Source organism: Pteronotus mesoamericanus, unplaced genomic scaffold (genome assembly GCF_021234165.1).
Source record: "Pteronotus mesoamericanus isolate MK-2021 breed Mesoamerican mustached bat unplaced genomic scaffold, CSHL_Meso_final contig_347, whole genome shotgun sequence".
Lineage (NCBI taxonomy): Eukaryota > Metazoa > Chordata > Mammalia > Chiroptera > Mormoopidae > Pteronotus > Pteronotus mesoamericanus.
Genome location: NW_026555137.1, coordinates 2,823,589 through 2,844,419, shown reverse-complemented (window position 1 = coordinate 2,844,419; position 20,831 = coordinate 2,823,589). Strand labels below are relative to the sequence as shown.

At 41.5% G+C, this 20,831-nt stretch overlaps 1 protein-coding gene across 1 annotated transcript in view; it reads right to left on the bottom strand.

Moving 5' to 3' along the window:
• The window catches only part of KCNT2 (potassium sodium-activated channel subfamily T member 2), a 185,678-nt gene that overhangs the window by 4,182 nt on the left and 160,665 nt on the right, over nucleotides 1-20,831 (bottom strand). The window contains exons 24-26 of the mRNA XM_054576572.1: nucleotides 20,294-20,422; nucleotides 16,609-16,629; nucleotides 9,318-9,618 (exon numbers count right to left, since the gene is read on the bottom strand). Coding sequence (XP_054432547.1) covers nucleotides 9,318-9,618; nucleotides 16,609-16,629; nucleotides 20,294-20,422 — 451 coding nt within the window. The remainder of the gene's footprint in view (nucleotides 1-9,317; nucleotides 9,619-16,608; nucleotides 16,630-20,293; nucleotides 20,423-20,831) is intronic.

Below are 20,831 nucleotides of genomic sequence, written 5' to 3'. Positions count from 1 at the left end.
CGCGGATGCTCCTGAGAAGTTCTCCGCTGCGTGAATCTCCACCGCTACTGCGCAGACCGGGAATGAACTCTACCTGCTGGGGACTAACGATGCTCGCAAATGCTACGGGCCTCGGAACTCCTCCTTCTCATCTGCCTGTCGTAACTCAAATTCTTATATAAACAGTGGCGCTAAGGAACTTCGTGCAGAAACGGTGAACGTTATTCAACGGTGGCATGAGGGGGAAAGCATCTTAACAAGTAACTTCTCAGTCCCACCCCTTCCCCTTGATTATGCTCATGATGTTAGACTCGTCTTTGGTTCCGGGATGAAGTCAAAACCTATGGGTGACTTGGTTTGCCTGTTATAGGCATAAAAACTGTCTAGATGACTGAAAATTGTACAACAGGAGAGAGAACTAGTGCGTCAATAACTCGTTTTCTGCCCAGGTTTTTATCTGTCATTCTGAAGCTTGTGAGATTTCCACAGGCTGCAGGAATTGGAGCGAACGTTTCGCGACTGAGCTCAAGTCAATGATGACCTGTGGTTCGATCAAGAGGCGGGTGACCAGTGATGAGACCTCATCACTCCCAGCTTCTCTACTCCCCTAGCGCTTCATGGACATAGAAAGGAAAGAGAATTACACTCTTGCTGTTCTTGCAGAGCAACTCAGTGAGTCCCGTTCCCTACACACGTGAGAGTCCCCTCGCTGACTGCCTCTCAGGGTTAGGTTAACAGAAATTTCTAAAAGTGGCTGAGTTCGAAGCCATTCCCTCTCTGCACCCCTGTCCGCCTTGCTGGGGCACGAGGTCTGGCTGCTTGTGCTCGGCCTGGCTACTTGGCTGGGAGGTCTTCCGGCCCCGCTTTCACCTGGTGGCTTTGTGTTGAAGAGTTAGGAGGTGCGGTTTTAAAAGCCCCTTGGGGTCACACATCAAAGCCACATCACCCATCTAGTGTCAGCAGCCACATGTCTTGCGTTTTCATCTCTATTTGTATTTCCTACGTTACGTTTCAGGTTCTGTTTTAGTGGTTTCTGATTTCTGGAGGGAAAAAAACGTGGCAGGTTTTCCGGATCTTGAGGACCCTGTCATAGACATCATCACTGGTGGAGGCCGAGGCACAAGGGGATTAAGTACGGCTTTTTACCCAAAATATAATAACTTATCTAGTAGATAAGTTTGTTCTGGAAAATTTGGCTCATGAGCCAGGACGAGCCTCGTTTCCTACAAAGGAAATCTGTTGAGAGGATGAGCTGCATCCTGATCCTCGACCTGCGACCTGGCAGGCTGAAACTGTTTACATTGTCTTATTGAAATTAACATTTTATCATTGACATAATTATTTAATGGAACTGTTCTTGTGAAAATCTGAAATAAATGTACTAAAACACTGAAAACTGTAAAAGAAATTCAAGAATTAGCACGTGAAGTCTTCCAGCCAGAAGCTTCACGTAGAAAACGTCCGGCTCAGAGCGCTTCATCGACATAGAAAGGAAAGAGAATTACACTCTTGCTGTTCTTGCAGAGCAACTCAGTGAGTCCCGTTCCCTACACACGTGCGTTTCATTTTTGGTTTTTGAAATTTTCCTATGAGGTATTGGCAGAGCATTTTTAAAAGCCTACAATTTGATAAGAAAGAAAGAAATCTTACGTATATGTGGGTACATTTTATGAAATAATAATTTTGAAAACAAGTGTCCATTATGCATTTTGTAATGGGAGAAACATTTTAAATAATAAATACAAAGGTATCTGTTAGGAACACAGGCTCTGAAGCCAGAGAGCCTGCGCAGCAACTGTGGCTTCTCCCCTCACACGGGCTGAGACTGTAGGCAGGGACTTCCGTTCTTTTTGTCTCTCTTGCTCAGTTGCCTCACCTGCAACTTGGGGTCACAGTAAGGCTATGCCACAGGTTATGGATCGCGTTAAATTGTCAAAAATAATCGATATGATTTAAAATATAGAGTTTTTAGAATCAGCACCTGATTCCTAGCAAGTGCTACATCGAGTCTTCCTAGTATTATTGCAGCAGGAAAACTCGATCTGTAATTCCTAGGTGCTAGCTGTTTGTGTATTGCGATGGGAAGGTGTTGGCATGAAAAGAGGAAGAAGAAAATGGTTGGCAAATGGCCAAGGCTGAGGTGCTGAGTGAGGCTGGGGCCTCCAGGCCCCCAGGGATGGACTCAAGTGAGCAAAGAGACCGTTCACTGACGACGAAGTGGGAAAGCAAGTCGGGGCCAGGTCCGTGCAGCTTTGTCGGCCTTGACCAGAAGTTTGATTTTTATTCTAAAAGTAATGAGAAGCCAGTGAGAGGTGGCGAGGCTGGGACACTGGGCACGACCTGCTGTCCCGTGGGGTATATCACCTGGGCTGCTCTGTGGGACGCAGAGGGCTCACATTTGAGCACAGGGAGAGGAGATGAGTATCCAGAAGCCCAGGTGGAAGAGAGAGGACTGTGGCTTGTAGCGATGGCAACGGCGGAAATTTGGGGGGGGCGGGGAGAGGCATAGAGTGCGAGAGAGTGAAATGAAAGGGACAGAGAGAGAGAGAGAGAGAGAGGATGTTTTAAAATGAGAGACACCACAGCATATTTAAATGCTGATGGAAAAAGTTAAAAAAAAAAAATAAAGGAAAAGAAATTAGTGCTGTACCAGAGTGAGGGCATATTTTATTTCAGTCACTACAAGAAATTTACTTTATCAGAGAAAATACTGTCAGTCGCCTAGGGCTTGCTTCTCCTACAAAGTCCAATAATCCAAATAATTGGAAGTTCCGTCGCCTACTGATGATTTCATTTTCCCCTCCTGGACCTTTTTAGCAATTTTCCTGAGAGGCACTATGCTATGCAATGCAATCTTCCGAACAGAAGTTAGGTGTATTTAGTTACAGGTTTATCTGTAAGTCAACTGTAAACTTCCTATATGATTTTAAGCATATTATGTACCTTAGGATAATCATTACTATTCTGCATGATGAATTCTGGAATCTAGGATGTTCGGTCTGGTTCTTCTATAGTTTTCATTCTCACTTTATCCTACTCCTTTTTTCCTCTACCGTCATAAATGCATCCCCGTACAATAACAACTACGTTAATATCCTTATTCTCTGGGTTGGTTTCTGTTGGTGGACTTTTCTGCTGGTACGGATCTTACTGTCTTATTTGGAGCCCACCTGCTTGACTTCTAGCCAGTAAAAGGCTTAACTCGTCTGTTTTCCTGCCCTCGGGGAACAAAGCCATATGCTTTCTTTTGTCTCTTGTCTGCACACTATTGATTTCTATTTTTCCTAGTTATTTAAATTCAGAGCACGAACAGTCATTATAATCAAAAGTTTCCTCTTGTTGTAATGCATTTAGAAAGCTCGTTCATTGACTATTTATACTCAACCCATAATAAAATCTTGAAAGTAAAAAGTTCACTCAACCAATTAACTTTATTTCTCAATGACAAAAATATTTTATTTTATTCAAATTGGCCACATTTTCTTTCACATATGCCACCGCACAACATTTGAATTTCCAGTCGTAAAGATGAGATATATGTATATTTAAGTGCGATTAAGTTAACTATAGTAGTAAATTCTGTAAAAATATTGATATCATTGAAAAATTAATGTTCTGGGGAGGACAGGATACAGTTCTTTGAAACAAAACTTTATAGTTTTAATTTAGGAGGATATGGAAAGTTCATTGCCCAAATATTTTCATTTTATATAAATCATTATCAGCTCAGCAATCACCCTCTGTGAAAGCTTCATTACTTTATCTATTAAGAAAACCCATGAGGTTTTTTTCTATTAACATTCTTTGTGGAGAATGAGAATAAGATAAGATAAGTATCTTCTGCTCCTGGCTGCCTCCTTACAAGAAGGGAATAGTTCTGGAAGTAGAAGCAACAGAAACCACCCATTTTCTAGGAACCTATACTGGGAATAATATTGAATAATATATCAATATTATTGTGCTCATTCATGTGAGGAAAAGGTAAATTATGTATTTCAAAAAAATGACGTAAATATGATGTAGATTTCTTTTGAAAAAAATAAGTTGTTGATGTAGTCCTGAGAGTGATCTCAGATACTTCTATTATTCCTCCTAAGCACTAATGTTGCAAACCTTCAGGGGAAATATTTAGCTACAGTGACTTTTCCCCTTTTTGGTAATTGGTTGTAAGATGAATTTGTGAATAACTTTGTGCTAGAAAAAGGTACTTGTTGATTAGAACTTGGGGGATTTTTTTGTAGAAAACTCATATGTAAATAAGCAATGATTTCTAAGAGTCTTAGAGTAGAAGTGGAAGGTGTTACTATTATCCCTCCCACTACCACGACCATACCAGGGATGGGTGGCAATAACATTTTTTGCTAAATTTGTTTGTTTCTTTCCCATAAGAAAGAGAATGGCAAAGAATTAAGTCACCATATTAGCTTAAAAAAACAGTTTTTAGTTAATGTATCCATTATATCAGGCAAACTATAAACTTATTTTACAAAGAAACTAGGCTTTCTGATGGGTGTAAACAATGGCAGTGTCTAACTGGTAATTATTTGTTCTCATGTAAAGGAATTTCTTTTTTTCTCCTTGCTTAGCATTCCCTCTTTTACTAACAACATGAAACTTAGAACCACCCCTATCAAAATCAGCTGGTACTGAAGCAGCAGTCCCACCAGGAAAACTTGCTTGTCAATTTCTACTGTTAAAACACATGTCGTTCCAGGGGTTAATTGTCAAGAATACGTCAACTGAATAATTTTTAGTGCTTGGGAGAGCCACTTAAGTAGATGATTAAAGAATAAGGTTCAGTTATTTACATAGAGAAAACCATAACTATTCACATTGCAGTGTAGTTTATAGATTTTAAAAAACCTTCAAAGTTTGACTATACTGCACCTAGTCTGTAAGCTACGGAGGCCTATACGAAAATACAGGACGACTACAGTGTAACAGAAAAAAACAAACATGACGTGAGAAGTGAGATTACACACAAGACAAGACAGGCCAAGAGTGGATAACTGGGGGCGTGGTAATGAGGCTATGAGGGTTCACTGTACTATTCTTTCCACGTGTATTCATGTTTGAAATTTTCTGTCTTAGAATTTAAAAAATTTAAAAAACTTAAAAAATAAAAAAAAAAGAATGGTGAGTCTTGCACGGGAAGCACACCTTTCCCTCTAAGGCCGCACGCATTCTGCACGCTTTTCCAAACGCTCCCTCGCCACTCCGGGCGGCCGTCCGCGGGTGAGCGTGCCTCTCACGGGCAGACGCGACAGGCGTCAGCTTCCTGCTGACATACCTACGAGCCTGCTGCGTTTAAGAACAGGCTTCTTTTCTTCATGGCCACACATCGAAGCTGAGGGCTCCACGGTGACCTCTCGCCCGCATCCCCCTTCTCTCAGCTCAGTCACAATAACCTGCTCAGATCGCCTTGGCCTGCAAACCCAACAGCCTCTCCCCCCCGCCCCTGTCCCGTCCAACTCTGCCCGTCCTTCTCTCCTCTCCTTCACAATGGAAGTTCTTTACAAAACAGTCTACTGGGCCAGAGACTGATGGTTGTTTTTCAGTCGCCGTCCTTCTTGTCATCTTTAACATTAGATCGGGGCCACCAAAAATAAGACGTGCTCCCTTGCCAGTGGGACGTGTGGAAATAGTGGGTCCCGCTGTTTGGTCGCATCCTTAATTAAAGGGACAACTCTTTCTCTCTGGCATCTCCCTCCTCCTGCTGGTTGGAATGTGAACAAAGGAGTTGGTGTTCCAACACCCATTTTGTATCAAGATAGGGCTTGGGCAATGGAAGCAATAGATGCGGCAGCAATAAGATAAAAGATCACATCCCCAGTACCTTAGGGCACCTCCGATGCATCCACATCCTTATGTTAACGTCGCTCCTCACCCGCGTGAGCCTGGCGTGCGTGCAAGTTACTGGGCACTACCTGGCTGTCACCGCGCTGCCCACGCTACTTGGTGCTGCCGATCATTGTTCCCTGTCTCGATGGTCCAACGCTTTCCGACACTTTTTTCACGCCATAGAACACATAGGCGATGATACTGGTACTCACATTGGGGAAACACACAAAACTGCTATGGCTGGAAGTAGCTATCTGAGGGGAGCCTCTGACCTCCTCAGCCCCCCTGGACTCTGGAGGTGCAGAGATTCAATGGCAGGATAAGACATGGAACCGGCTGATAGCATGCTATTGTATCATGGCACATTTTTGGGTAATTTAGTTCTAGATACCTCAGTCTCTCTCTTTGTTTTAATGTTTCTTTCCTTAACATTCTAGAAATATGAGCATATTCTATAGTTCTCTTATAGTCTTTCATCTGGGGTTTAGTTACTTGTATGGATTTAATTAAAATCTACGTGCTCATGACTCTCAGGTCTATATAAACATCTCATTTCTTTTTAGTAAGCAGCAGACAAAAATCCAGCTTCTCACACAACATCGCCATCAGAATTCTTCCAGGCCCTCAAATCAATGTATTAGCTTCACCCCAATGTGTTTGTCGTCTTCTATGCCCAGTGAGTGCCACTGCCACTGAGCCGTTCACACCGGAGCCCCCAGAGCCTTCTTTTGCCTCTTCCCTTTCCCTCCCTGTCCTATCTCATGTCCAGGAAGTCAAAAACAATTGGCTCCTTCTCCTTGAACAGGCCAGAGCTACTCAGAAAAAGTCACATTAAGACTCATGGTTAAATCTGCCACCGTGTCTTGCCCATAAGGTATGTAAAACATTTTTCACCTGTAAAGCACAACAAGATCCTGTCAGGAATGCAGAAAGTACATGTGATTTAGTGGAAATGTAAAAAGATATTGAGCCCAAGTCACCAGTTAAAGTGCAGATGCGAATATTCACGCAGCCAGGTGACCCAAAGGAACCATTTATATTTGAGACCCAGTTTTCTCACCTGTAAGCATTCCATTTGTTCACACATTCAACGTGCAGTTACTGGGCTCCTATGGGTCAGGAAATGTGTAATTTGTTGGGGATACAAAGATGAAAAAAAGAGTAAGACATTCCTTTCCCCTCAAGAAGGAAGGCAAACATGCAAAATAATAATAGTTTTAGTGGGCTCACCCTCAGTGGAGACAATATTGCCCCCAAGGGTAAAAAATTTGTTTCTGTTTTTGCAGTGGGCAAAAAAAAGCCCCTTTAGGGCATAAAACACAGATATACATAAAACACAGATATAGTACTTAAATAGATATACAATAGACCTATGGAATTAACTAAATGCCAGTTCTGGGCTAAGTTGTTCCTCATTATCACATTTGTCCTGAACAACGAACGTACGAGATAGGTGTTATTATTTCCATTTCTCAAATGATCAAAGGGCTTGGAGGGGTTAAATAGTTCAATAATCGTACTGGCTGGCAGTAGACTATAAGTTCCATAAATGCAGAGGTCTTGTCTGAATAGGTCATTGTTCTGTTCCCAGGGCTTGGAGCAGCGCCTGCCACTCAGAGGGCAGCCCAATAATGTCTCGTGAACAAGGGATTAAGTTTTGTGAGTTGGAAACGCAAGGAGAGCCTGGAGCTCTTGAAGTGCTCGGTTCCAAATCCTGTCCTTTGTAATCTTTATGTGATGAGACATGTACAAGGCATGGCTTTAGAATGAACTAATGGATCTATGAATGGATAAGTGGATAGGATGGACAGAAAGAGAAAGCCAGAAGACAGAGAGGAAAAGGGTGAATAGTCTTCCTCCCTCCCTCCCTTCTTCTCCGTTAAGAGTAGTAAGTGTGAGAATTAAATTAACAATTTGTATATTAAAAACTATGGGGAATAAGTGCAAGCAAGGTACCCGGTAGAAGTTTGACTGGCACAAACATAATGGGTCCCCTGACAATTCTACCCTGCAGACAGTTCGTGCACTCACACATTTTCACGTCCCTTGGAGTCTAGCTGTGACCGGCTCACCGCTAACAGGCCCAGCTGGGGTTACACTGTTCATGGAACACAGCCAGACCTGGATGAACAGTCATCTACCAGAACTTTTCAGATAATAACTGAAAAAGTACACATAAATGTAGGATAATAGTTCTATGAGAAATACTAGCATACTTAATACATTGGCCAAGAGCAATTACTATTTTTAAAGAAAAATCATTTTTTTCTTTTAATTTGATTTTTAACGTTAAGGCTTTGCTCATATTAAAATAATGGGTCATGGATGAGCCGATACTACATTTAAGTGAAAATAATATAATTATGAATTACAATTATATACGGAACCCTGACTCCATTTCAACTGTCTGTCCTTGATCGAGGTCTTTAACCTCTGAGCTTCAAATCCTGAAGGGTAAAATGGGACATTTATCACATTGGAGCCATAGGGAATGATGAGAAAGTGTACAAAAAGCACCTACCATAGTTCCTGGCAAAGAATCGGAACTCGGTAAATATGGTTCCTTTTCCTCTGATTCAAAGAAACACAGCTAACTCTATCTAATTCAGTTATTAAAATCTTCCCCTGTTTACATTGTTTCAAGGTGAGACTTTGATAACAAAGGTGAGATGGGGAAATACGGAATGTGTTCCGCTTTATCCTTAGCCTGCCTGACACTGGCTTTACGGTAGCTTCTGGCTTTCCGGTGTCACACATATAACCAAACAAAACCCCCCACATTTGGTTTTCTTCTGAGTTGACAAAATTTATTTTTTAATAAAATTTGCACAGTAATAAGTGATGTATTTTAAAAGTATCTTTGCACTGTGTAAGCTGTGCCAAATGGCCCGTGTCACACTCACAGACCCACATGGGAGCCTAACAGTCATGCGGAGAGACCGAGCACTATTGGAGCTTGAAATTAAAGCCTTTGAAGACTTTGTTGCTGAACAACAAGAGCCTAAACAAATTTCGTAGGAACATTTGGTTTATCTGTGGCTGGTCTATTCAATTACTTGCCAAAGCCTCAAATTTATTTCATTCCAGGCCCTGGAATGGGGGTGGGGGAGGGTGTGTGTGTGCCAGACAGACATTGAAGCCAGAAAGACTGAACACAAATCCCGGCCATGCTATTAACAAGCTACGTAGTAAGTCACTTAACTTAGTTTCCGTATGCATAAAACGGGAGAGTTTTTGTGAAAATTAAAATGAAACGTATGTAATGTATCCCTCACAGTGCCTAGAGACCTAAGCACACACTGAAAACTTTTAGCACTTTCCTGTTGTCATCGTCATTAAAATCTTCCGTGAGAGATTAGGCACACGGCACTCGTCCCTTGCGGCTGACCTGCGAACCCAAACTGCGATCCTCCGCTTGCTAAATGGGAGCCAACTCTACAACGACTAACGGCCCGAAACCACACGTCCACACCACACAATACTTGGAGAGAGCATACCATAGCCCAGTGTAGACAGACCCAAGTGTTTCATTCTATTTTTCACAAGTTCAGCAAGCTCTTGTCTCTCTGACCTCCTGTAGAGGTTCAGTCGCTGCTGCGTTATTTTCTCAGCTGTTTTACCAGAGTGTTTTGGACCTTTTCTGCTCAGTCTTCGGGCCCACTGCATGCTCTTTCTCCTCAGCAAGGGGTGGTCCGACTGGTCGCTGGAGGTGGAGTTGCGGTGGCTGCCTCGGGGCTGGCCGTGCTCCCTGCTGTCCTTGGTGTCTTCCCATTCCTCCACACTGATGGATATTTGAGACTTGAAAGGAAATGCATGTAGATGGTTAGGCAGGTCAGGGGTCGGTTCAGCCTGGGGTTCTGGTCATATTTTTGCTACTATCTTGGTGGACTAATTTCGCTCATGAGAGCTCTCCCAGAAAGAGCAAAATCATAATCAGTGATACGGATTTTCCATTACTAAAAATACTATTAGAAAATACATTCTCTTGAAATTATGTATAAACGAGATGAAAGATCTTTGCATCCTCCAATATAAGTTTTTATGAGAAGATTTAATTTTTGTGTATCAGATTTATTAAATTACTATTAACAGAGTTGTTTGAAACTACAAATTTTAAAAAGCTAGATATTTTATAGCTTTAGTCAAATAAAGTCCATGTAATGAACTTTTCTAAATCTACTGCATGTATCTCATATGAAATTTAAATGAATATGGTAAAAACTGTTTTACTTTTGGAATTGATAATATTTTAAAGTTTTTAAATTTATTGCTCTTTCTAAAAATGGCATTGCAGTGTACATTATAAAATGTGATGTTTTTATTCCCTCATAGACCCACAAAAAACAAAACACACTTTTTAATTCATGCATTAATTATACTCCATGTCCAATATTTTCTGATGAAAATATTAAAACGTATTTCAGGAACTGAAGTATTCTAATTGAAAATATGTTGTCAATATTAATAGTTCACAAATGTCTTCTAGAATCACAAACAAAACTTCAATCAGGCTCTTCTCCATAGAAGGGAAAAGCAATGAACAAACTCATAAAGTGAATTTTGATTCTTTCACTACTAAATCTGATTTTTAAGTAAGAAGCTCTTCTTTGATTATGGGCCCTTAATAACTGAAAACCTCTTGTTTTAAAGTGGTTGCTTTTCATACCAGGAAGTCATATGAAATGCAACCCCATCAGGGCAGAAAGGCTCCCCCCTAGAAGCATGCGCATGCAGATGAGCAGCTTCCTGACTCGGAGTGCACCTGCCGCAGCGTTCGCGGGCCTGCTCTTCCTTCCAGGACGGAAGTGGCAGCTTCAGCTATAACATGCATGTGTTGCTGGCTTTCAGAGTAAGAGAATTCAAATTACCAATTTAAGTAAGGTCAGGAGGAGATCCAATAAAATCCTTTAAAAAGTGAATATAAATTACGGAGGCTCAGTCAATGCCTTGCATGCAATACCTAGTGGCAGGCTATGAAATCATCTCACATTCAATTAAAAAAATATATATATATATTTATCTACCTTTGTATTTCAAAACAGCCCTGTATCAGAGTGATATCAAAAATAAGTGATTTAACCTTCATATCTTCATGATAGGGGAACATATCATCAACATTTTTAGCAACTCTATTTCAGTTATCAGAGTTTAAGTTGGGAGTACTAAAATTTTTAATATTATGGTTTTGCAACAGCAGATACTACTGCAAATCTTCCTCTAGTCTCACGTACTTGACAACATGCCAACAACCCTCTGCTGTGGAAGTGAAATGCATAAACCCTTGAGTGATATCTGCCATCAGTATAGAATGTCAGGCTTTGTTCAGTAGTTTTAGCATCTCTGTACTTTGCAGCAAAACTGAAGACATATTAATTCATTCATAATTAGACACTTGGCTGGCAGAGTTTTGTTAATCACAATCTAAAATGTATTTGATACGATCTTTCGAGTCATAAGTCTCTGTACTAGTTTGATCTCCTACAAATATGTGGAAATACTAATCTTGCCATAACAAATAGGAAAAATAGTGTGCTTGTATAATGTCACTTAAAATTCAGCTCATGAAACCATAAACTAATAAATATTTTAAGGGAGAGATTTGCTTCTCTTCCAAGTAGGGAATGAAACACTATTTGTCTTTGTGAGTGCTTTTTCCAACTTTTGTCAAGTATACATCTATGACATGAACTGAACCCAATGTATATATTAGCTAAACATTACTGAGCACCCCATGTATCATTATTTTGAATGCCTCAAGGTAGGGAATATTATGATTTATACATAAAACCCATAGAAATTGCCAGACCTTTTTGGTCAATAATTCAATAAAATAAATAACATCCTTTTGTATATTTCATTTTAACTATAGGAAAAAGGAATTAGAAGGGTTTGGGGATTCCTTTTAAGAAATCTAAACTGACAATACATAGATTGTTCTTTACATGTGTGAAGATTATAGACCTTTCTCCTGTCCTTCCCATATAACATGATACAAAGCACACTGCATTTTTACGTACTAAGATGCTCAAGTTTGAAGGATACTGTGTATATTTCCTAGCTCTGTCCCTACAACAAAAGCGTTTAAGCTCTACGTAAAGTGGGAACACTGCCCATCTTGCACCTCACAGAAATTCATAGAGCACAGTAATGTATAAAGACATTGGTCCACTGTCAACTTCCGTATATAATAATAGCAGTACTGTAACTCAGTAAGCACGGTCACCTACAAGTCAGTTACATTGGTAATAAGCATTCTATTCCTGGCCCTCAGTGTGTGTGCATGTTTGTGTGTTTTAAAAGGAGGTCCTTTTAGAAATATATTTTCCTGCTGTCATGTCCTCATCGGGTCGTAACTCCACTGTGTTTAGAACATGCCATCATCTTCTGGTGAAATAGCCTTGTGCGGGGACACACAAAAGTGGCTTTATCGGAGGGCTTTTTCCTGGGCGTAGCGACCGTGTGAGAGCGTGGGTACAGGAGCGAGGCAGACCTGGGTTTGCTCGGGCTTCCTGGGCATGTCATCCAAACCTCTAAGAGTATCGCCATGTCCTTGTCTGAGAAAAGGGTAATGCTCGTATATTTTTTTTGCCCACAGTGTTTTGCTGAGGAGATCTGAGACATGATCCATGTCCAGTGCATACGATAGTGTCTGTCTCAGCCAGTGTTCAAAACCTATTAGTAGTATGGATCATTATCTTGTATATTAAAAAAAAAAAAAACAGTGACAGGTAGAAACAATGATGAGGAGTTAAAAAAGGTAAAAAATGGGTGTGAAAAAGACAAGGAAGGACATATTTTTCATGCGGTTTTCTCTATCAATGACTATTTCACAAGCAATCAAGATGCTATAAGCAAATCCTTGGAGGTGCAAATTCCTTGGTTAAAGTTGATGAATCTGAAGAGAACGTGAATTTAAGTGAAAGTGGAGACTTACTGTTTTGTACTACTTCTATGAATTGTTCTTTGCTCTTGAGAATATTGAGGAGACCCTGGTTTGACCTTTCTTCGGTACTGTTATTATCAAAAGCCTAATGTCATTATTAAAAATCAAGATGTCGTACTAACGCTTGTGAGAAGGAAAGAAGATATTTGGACATTACTATGTTCTGACCTCAGCGTCTGTGTCCCCTCAAAATTCATATGTTAAAGTACTAACTCCCCAGAGGTGATGCGTCAGGAGGTGGGGTCTTTGGGAAAAGATTAGGCCAGGAGGGTGAAGCCCCATCAAGGGGCCGGTGCCCCTGTAGGAGAGGCACCAGAGAGCTCCCGAACCCCTTAGGCCATGGGAAGCTAGAAGTCGGTGACCGAAAGGGGTCCCCACCGGGCACTGTTGCACCCTGATCTCAGACTTCCAGCCGCCAGTACTGAGCATTACATTTCTCTTCATAAGCCACCCAGCCTGTGGTATTTTACTACAGCAGCGTGAACTAAGACGTTTTATAGGAAATGCTCTGGGAGCTACTGACATAGTTTAATAAGGGAATGAAAATTTCTTATGGCTACAGTTTTAATATACATTTAAAACATGATTTGCAAATGTTATATGGTTTTCCAAATGTTTGTCACATTTAATATGGTTGAAAAAAGGCTCAAAATATTTCTTCACAAGATTAAGAATCGAAAACTTTATAAATGAAATAATGTTTCTTATGCCTCAAACAGCTTTATACACTTTCATAATTTTCAGAAATGTGGAAAGTGTCAGGTTCACAACATATATGAAAGATTCTTTTCCACACCCTGCACACACATGCACACACACACACAAGGAGTTAATTGGACTTTCCCTCGGATTTTTATTCACATCATAGGATATTGAGCAATCTGTGGAACAAAGTGGTCTTTCAAAATAAATCAGTGCACCCAGTAGCTTGAAAGTGAGTGTTCATAATCAGGATTCATCACTCCCTCAGGAATAGTTTCATAGTCGTTATAAGGGACGGGCACAGCGGTGTCTGGCTGATGGCTGCAGACCTTCGAGTCGCTACTAGAGAAAAGCACACGCGGGCGTGTGTCCAAGAGGTCGGACTCAAGGTCTGGTCCGAATGCAGGTTGGTCTCAGCATCGCTAGCTTTTGGCTTATTAGAAATGAAACAGCAACTCTTCTTAACTAAGTAAGGTGTTTTATGTCCGCAAATAACTGCATGTAAGGGTATGTTTTCTTTCTACATAAGATACCCTTTGGGGTGTATATGTTTAGATTTTCACAACATGTATTAACCATAAGTATTATGTGTATGTGTAAAGAATATCCTTGTGCAACTGAATTGGTTTACATTCCAAAACTGACTGACAAAGAAATAAAAAATCATTACATAGAAGAACATCGAACAAGCAGACAGACGTGACTCGCGCATAAGGTGCTCAGAGTCTGCGTTTTTAGAGCTATAGCATCAGGGCCCGCTCTGCCACCTGCACAGAGCAATTTTTACTCCTCCTTTTCCAGAGCTACAGGAATATACAGCCCAAAAGCAGAGGTTTCAGACGTGTGTGTGTGTGTGTGTGGACCCCACGCCGTGCAGGGCAAGCGCGGGCCAGCGTTCCATCACCTCGGGCACGTTACGGTCCCGAGGGGAGGCCCAGCCGTGCCGGGGAGACGGAGAATCGCAGCGGCTCTCAGGAGGGCGCGGCGCCCGCCCCGCCACGCCCAGACCCCTCGCACACACACCCCCACACGCCCTTCTCTTCCACAGCATCCGAGTGCACCTGGCCTAGCGTGTGCGCCACTCAGCAATTCGGGAGCCAGTAAGAAGGACATTTCTATGATAGCTGTCAGACACAAAGATATACGGCTTGGTAGTATGAATGTTCATGTTGTTACCTGAAGCATTTACATAAAACAGTTCTATTGATCCAAGTAGACTGTCGCTCAAAGACCTCCACTCCCTTGTGAAGATGACCCAGATCAACCTTATGATTTCCTATCTGTTCCCGAAGGGACAGACTCTAGCCGCCATCCAACGAGGAGCGGCTGAATTACGCCCTGTGGCCAGGTTCAGTGAAGAACGATCTCCATGCTGAGTGAGGTGGGGAGGGGACAGAAGGCCATGACTGTGGCATTGAATTAAATCGAATGGATTGGTTCCATTTAAATGGCTTCTTGATCATCAGTGTGCCTGCAAGACTCTTGGTGAGTCACAGACAGCAACTGATGCAAGTAAGAAATGCTTCCCCTAGCTTGGGAGCAAACAAGGCAAGAATCGATGGAGCCAGAAAATACTGTGTATAAGAATTATAAAATTAGGTAGGATTTTTTATGAGAGAAAGTGAAAGAACACTGCAAATAAGCTCAGCTTCCAGAAAGGGGTGTGTGTGTGTATGTGTGAATTAGAATGTGCTGGAGGTTGGTAAACACATCTGTACTTGACTAGGATTACAAGGTATTTACTCAAATCACAGGAACTCTCACTGTATTTTCACGATAAATTTGTGTGCTGGCAAACACTGTCTGAGGCAGTGCCGCCCACACACAAATGATGCACCAGGGTAACAGTGAATTAAGATCTATGCTGCTCTGTCTACTTGGCATGTAATTACTTGCCCCTTCCTCTGAAAATGCACTTAACCCATTCCTCCTATTCCTGACCCATGAACTGACACTAATATGCCCCCTACTGAGCCTTCTGCCACTAGGTGTTGAGACAAGCCCAAGCTCGCCCAGCTAGTAAAAGGAGAAGCCCACATTTAAACTCGGACCATCCGGTTCCCGGTCCAGTCCTCACTTGGTCGGGCAAAATAATGAATAAATGACTTGTACCAGAAACAAGGACAGAAAGAGCATCAACAAAAAATGCCTAGGCTATAGATTAGTCCCTGCTTATCAGGGGGGGTGGGGGGAGGGGGGTGCGTTTGTGCCAGAGGCCCAGTGGGGGCCTGAAATGGCGGGTAGTGTTGAGCCTTATATGTAATGTTTTTCCTATACGTACCTAGGGTTAAGTTTAAATTATAAATTACACACAGGAAGAGATTGACAACTACTACTACTAATAAAATAGAACAATTTTTAACAATATACTGTAATTCAAGTTATGTGACTGTAGTCTCTCTGTCTCAAAATACCTCTCGCCCTGTGTGTGGAGCGTGGACACACTGGACAGAGGGTGATCCACGTCCCAGGCGAGACAGAGGTGTTGCCACACTCCCCAGGAGGGTGCACGGCTTAAAACTTAGGCGTTGTTTACTTCTGGACTTGTTCGTTCAATGTTTTCAGACCGTGGTTTACTGCAGGTAACGGAAACCGCTCATCACAAAACCGTGTGTAAGTGGGGACCGTCGGACCTTACAATTCAGCAGCCAAAGACTTGACTTGATACAGTTTAGGCATCAAAATCCATTATAGATTTTTCATCATGTGAGTAAAGTAAGGAAGAGGATCGTTAATCTGTCTGGGCTATGAAGGGAAAGGAATTAGGAAAAATCAAATTAACCGAGAGGTAATGAAATCCAATAGCAGGCATGAAATTTTCCTGTCAGCTTTCTGATTGCACCGAAGGTGAACGCCGCACTTAGGAGCATTAGCTGGTAACACCACCACGCAGCGCGGCATATGACTGAGTTCGTGCATGAACGTAACCTGAAGACAAGCAGCTGGGATTAGTCTGTAATTCTAGTCAGGAAATAGAAATACACTAGCTGGAAAATAGAGCATTTATAATATTTTGACTCAATTAATTTGTCTTATTTTATAATTGGAAATATTGAATTCAGCCTTTAATATTCTTTTCCTTTAACAGCTCTGAATTCATATATTTAACTATTTGAGGAAAGGGAAAAAAGCAAAATACTTACTTGTGAGGCTGTTTCTCGAGACTGACACAGGGAGGGAGAAAGAAACACACAAAACACAGTTTAGATGACGACTCAACAACATGTACATGAAACAGCAATGAGGACAAAATGTGACCAGTGCCCACATAACGTATAATCCGTGTGTTTAATTATTGAGCATAGAGCTTTTGAATAAAATTATAAAAATAATAAAATTTAAAGTTTACCAGAAAGTTGTTCTTGTTAGATTTTTTGGGGGGTTTGTTTTTATGGGTTTCCGTTTTTTGTTTGCTTTTTTTTTGTGCTAAAAATTGTCTTTCTAAGATTTGCTAGGAAAAAAATTGGTGCTAGTAGAAGAAAATAAAACAATTGATAAGAGTTTATGAAACTACTATATTTACAAGAAAATATTTGACATAATTATTGACATTCAATAATCAATAGTGATATTAATATCTGTACTATTTTAAAATGCAGATCTTTTAAAAGATTTTTAAAGTTAAAAAATTTTAAATTTAGGCCTTATAATAAGATTGCCTTTCCCCTCTGTAATTTAACTTAGTTCACAAAAAAATATTCTGAGTTTTCACATTGGCTATACAGTTTAATAATTGATCTGCCCAGTTATCACATAACCCCTATTTAGCATTATAAAAACTATGCTATCTTATTCTTCAGTTTAAAAAACATTTCATTGGGTAGAAGTGAAATTTTCAGTTATATTTTGGGAGAGAAAAGTAACTCAAGTATCCTCATTGTCTAGCATTCTAACTATTGTTTCAAATATTAAAAATGCATAATAGACATTTGATTATAGGCTCCTTAAAACTTTATCTCAGGATCCCTAACACATAGCCCAATGGAACAAATGTTGTTTGAGTGAATAATAGCAGAAAATTGTCAGCTAGAGTTTCTAAATGATTCTATTTTAATCCTTATTAAAATAATTTTAATAATTTGATCTTGTAAAAGGTAAACTTTTTTAATATATTAATAAAATATAATAAAATATTTCAGTTTAACAGTAAAGACTTAATAACTGGTAGGTGGGGCAGTCAACGATTTCTCCATTATAAACACTCTTTTAAAGTTACAGGATTCATTGACTCTGAAGGTGGCCGACGATCAGACTAACGTAGGCCACAAATTTATTGTGTGCATTGTAAAAAGGTTGGTAGTTTCCTATGCGTTAAAATAATCTCTTTCTAATTTATGGTGTATTTTCACTGGTTATATTATACTTTAAGCAAATGCAATTTTCAGTACACTGGAACACTGAAGTACAGTTCTATATTTTCTTACCTCCCCCCCAAAAAACTATAGAAACAAGCACATTCATTAATTCATAATTTTTCAGATTTTGGAAAGATAGTACTATATTATATACTTCGTGGTCAGTTATACTCTTAGTGGGTTTTGGGGGTAGCATTTTATAATGAAAGATTATTATTTCTTCAATGAAAAGTATGAATATTCACTGGAATAAGGAACATCATAATCTCGTGACAATTTGGGGGAGGCTCAGCCACCAAATGAGTTCAGGGAGCTTTTCGGATTTCAGAGTCGCGGATAAAGGGTTGTGGGCAGAAATCCTTTTCTTCTCTGTTGCCAAGAGAAAAAGGGGCCCTTCTCCATCCCGCACTGGCTTTTGAACCAGAAGAGAATGATGTTGATAGATTCCCTTCGGTAGACCCGTGGATGTTGGCGGGGTTCTCCTGGCCTGGAGAAGGGGTGCAGAGCCAGGTGCCCCCGACTCTCCCGGCCGGTTTTCCACTTTACGCTCGGTCCTCCTCCCACCCTGTGTAGCCCACGAGAAAAATCGGAGAGAGTATTCCAGGTCTTTTATTCATTTCATAATTTTAATGATGAATGCCCTTTTCTTACTGTGACATTTTAGATGTAGGGTAACAGTAATTTCTCTGCCCTGATGTATTTCTCCGAATGCTTGATGGTCCTGCTTCTATCTTTAATTATTTAAATGGTCTCATTTTTATAATAGGCAGAATATAAAATTTAAATTAAAAGATATGCACCAAAAGATGAATTCTGTACAGGAAGACGGGGGGTGTTATGTTTATTTAACCCAGTTTCCTGTTATCTTCCCAACAATGAGTGTTGTTTACGTGGAGATTTATAAACATTTTACTGAGGTGACCTTTATCTGTGGTGGAAAGAACTGACCGAAATGTAATGTTACATGCTCCTCAGTGCAACACAAAAGCTCAATTATCCTTTCCCCACCTACATGCTAAACAACATAAAGCAAAGTGCATTAATAATACAAAACAACGGACAGGAATGTGAGCTTGACCGAGGGCCGAATCCACCCCGCCCACGGATTCACAAAGCCTGTGTGTCAGGTCAGAACTTGACGACATCCTGCAGTCTGGGAATCTCGGCGCTTAACCAGCGTCAAATGTGAAACGGTTCATTGCTTAGGTGTAAGAGAACTTGCCATCGGCTTTCACCAGGTAATAATTGTGGAGGCCCGATGTTCTTACATTTGTAGGCACATCTGACTGTTACGCTCGCATCTTTAACTGCTGTGTTTCTCTGTCGGTCATGCCTGGTTTGCTCTGACTGGGTCTTGCTTTTGGGGGCCCACAGCCAATGGCGTACTGAGCTGAGCAGCAGGCGGCCGTAAGGAAGTAGTAACATCCTGCGGCTACGGGGAAACCCCCAAAAGTACCTCAGAAAAACAGAACTATTTCCACTGGCTTCCATACCATTCATTCAGATGTCAGCCTATAGATTTTAACAAAATAACAGAAATCTCCCTCACTTTTAGGCTTCCGAGGAAGTTCTTTTCTATACAAGGATGCGTTGATTTTATCACAAATTGGTTTAACAATTGCATGGACTATTAAACTGCACATAACTGACTGGAGCCTCATAGCTGAGGTAATTTTGTATAAGACCCAAAATGAAAGGAATGGTTAACTAAATTTTCGAATACTGTGGAGGTGTCTGAAGAAGAAAAACACGTGAAGAATATAGATTGTCCTTCATGTTAAACAACGTTACAGCTCTAGATAGGGTAGTGCATTTATTCAACATTTTTATTTCGTTGCAGGGTCTAATTTGAAATGCGATGGTTTACTAAGCGTGTATAACCTATTTAGAACCATAGGATGTGCCTGCAGCCTCAGAAAAATCCGGCTGCGCTGCCGGTCTCTATTTCGCTTCTAAAATCACTGAGCTTCCCCCTGGGAAGGGCCGGCCCCGCCGCTGGACTGTTTCCCCGGCTCCGGGTTAGTCTTCAGGCAAAAGTTTGAAAAGCGTGTGTTCCGTCGCTCACTAGCCTGTCGCAGTTTTGCTCCTTTCCAATGCTAAGGACGGGCTGGGGGAGTCTGGGAGAAAGCCAGGGCCCCGACAACTCTTCTTACCCATCCGAAGGCTGCTTACAATTCACTTGCTCCCCGAAAGTCCCCTGGAAATGACAGGCCCTAGATCTGCAAAAGACCCTCAGAGCCACAAGTCCACCATCGCTCGTGTAGCCCCTCTGCCAACAGTATTCTGAGAAATTCGGCAGAGTTCACTCAACAAACAGTTGAGAAGTTTTTCTCACGTGAGCACTCCCCACCCCCCCGTGCTCCGACAGCATCTTTTTGTTTCTGTGACATTTGTCAGAAATGGATCCCCGTTGCCGGGAACGCTGCCTCCCACCCGTTCAGCGCGAACACGGGAACCCTGGGTCATTCCAAACCTCAGACGTGGCCAGCTTCTGCGACTCGGTCCGGTAGATGCCGATGGGCACGTCTCCGCTGGAGGAGCAGAGCTTCTGGTAGAGCCGGGCGTACGTCCGGATCCACAGGTCTTCCTCGGTGATTTTCATCTAGAATACACAGCGGCTGTTTACCTATCCGCTTCTTAAGAAGGAAAAACCCCGCGGTTATATTTCGCTTCTTAAGGGTAGAAATGGCGACGGTTTGAAATCTCAACATGCCATTTCCTAGGTGCCTCTCCATGCCAGGAACTCGCTTAATGCCCCCCGCCTCAGCCTGAGGCCGGGGTTCCCCCAACCCGAGGAACCGCCCGCTCCACCTGTGGCAGTGCGACTTGGATCAGCTCAGCGTCAGGAGACCATGGTCGCTGCCACGTGGCTGGGAGTTGTTGCAAAACCTGTGGGGACTTTTTTAAAAGTTGCAATAACTAGAGGCCGCTACTGGAGTCTCTTGGACAGGGTCTGCTGACGCAACAAATATTAAAGTGCCAAGGAGACTCCGGTACAAAAGAGAATTGTC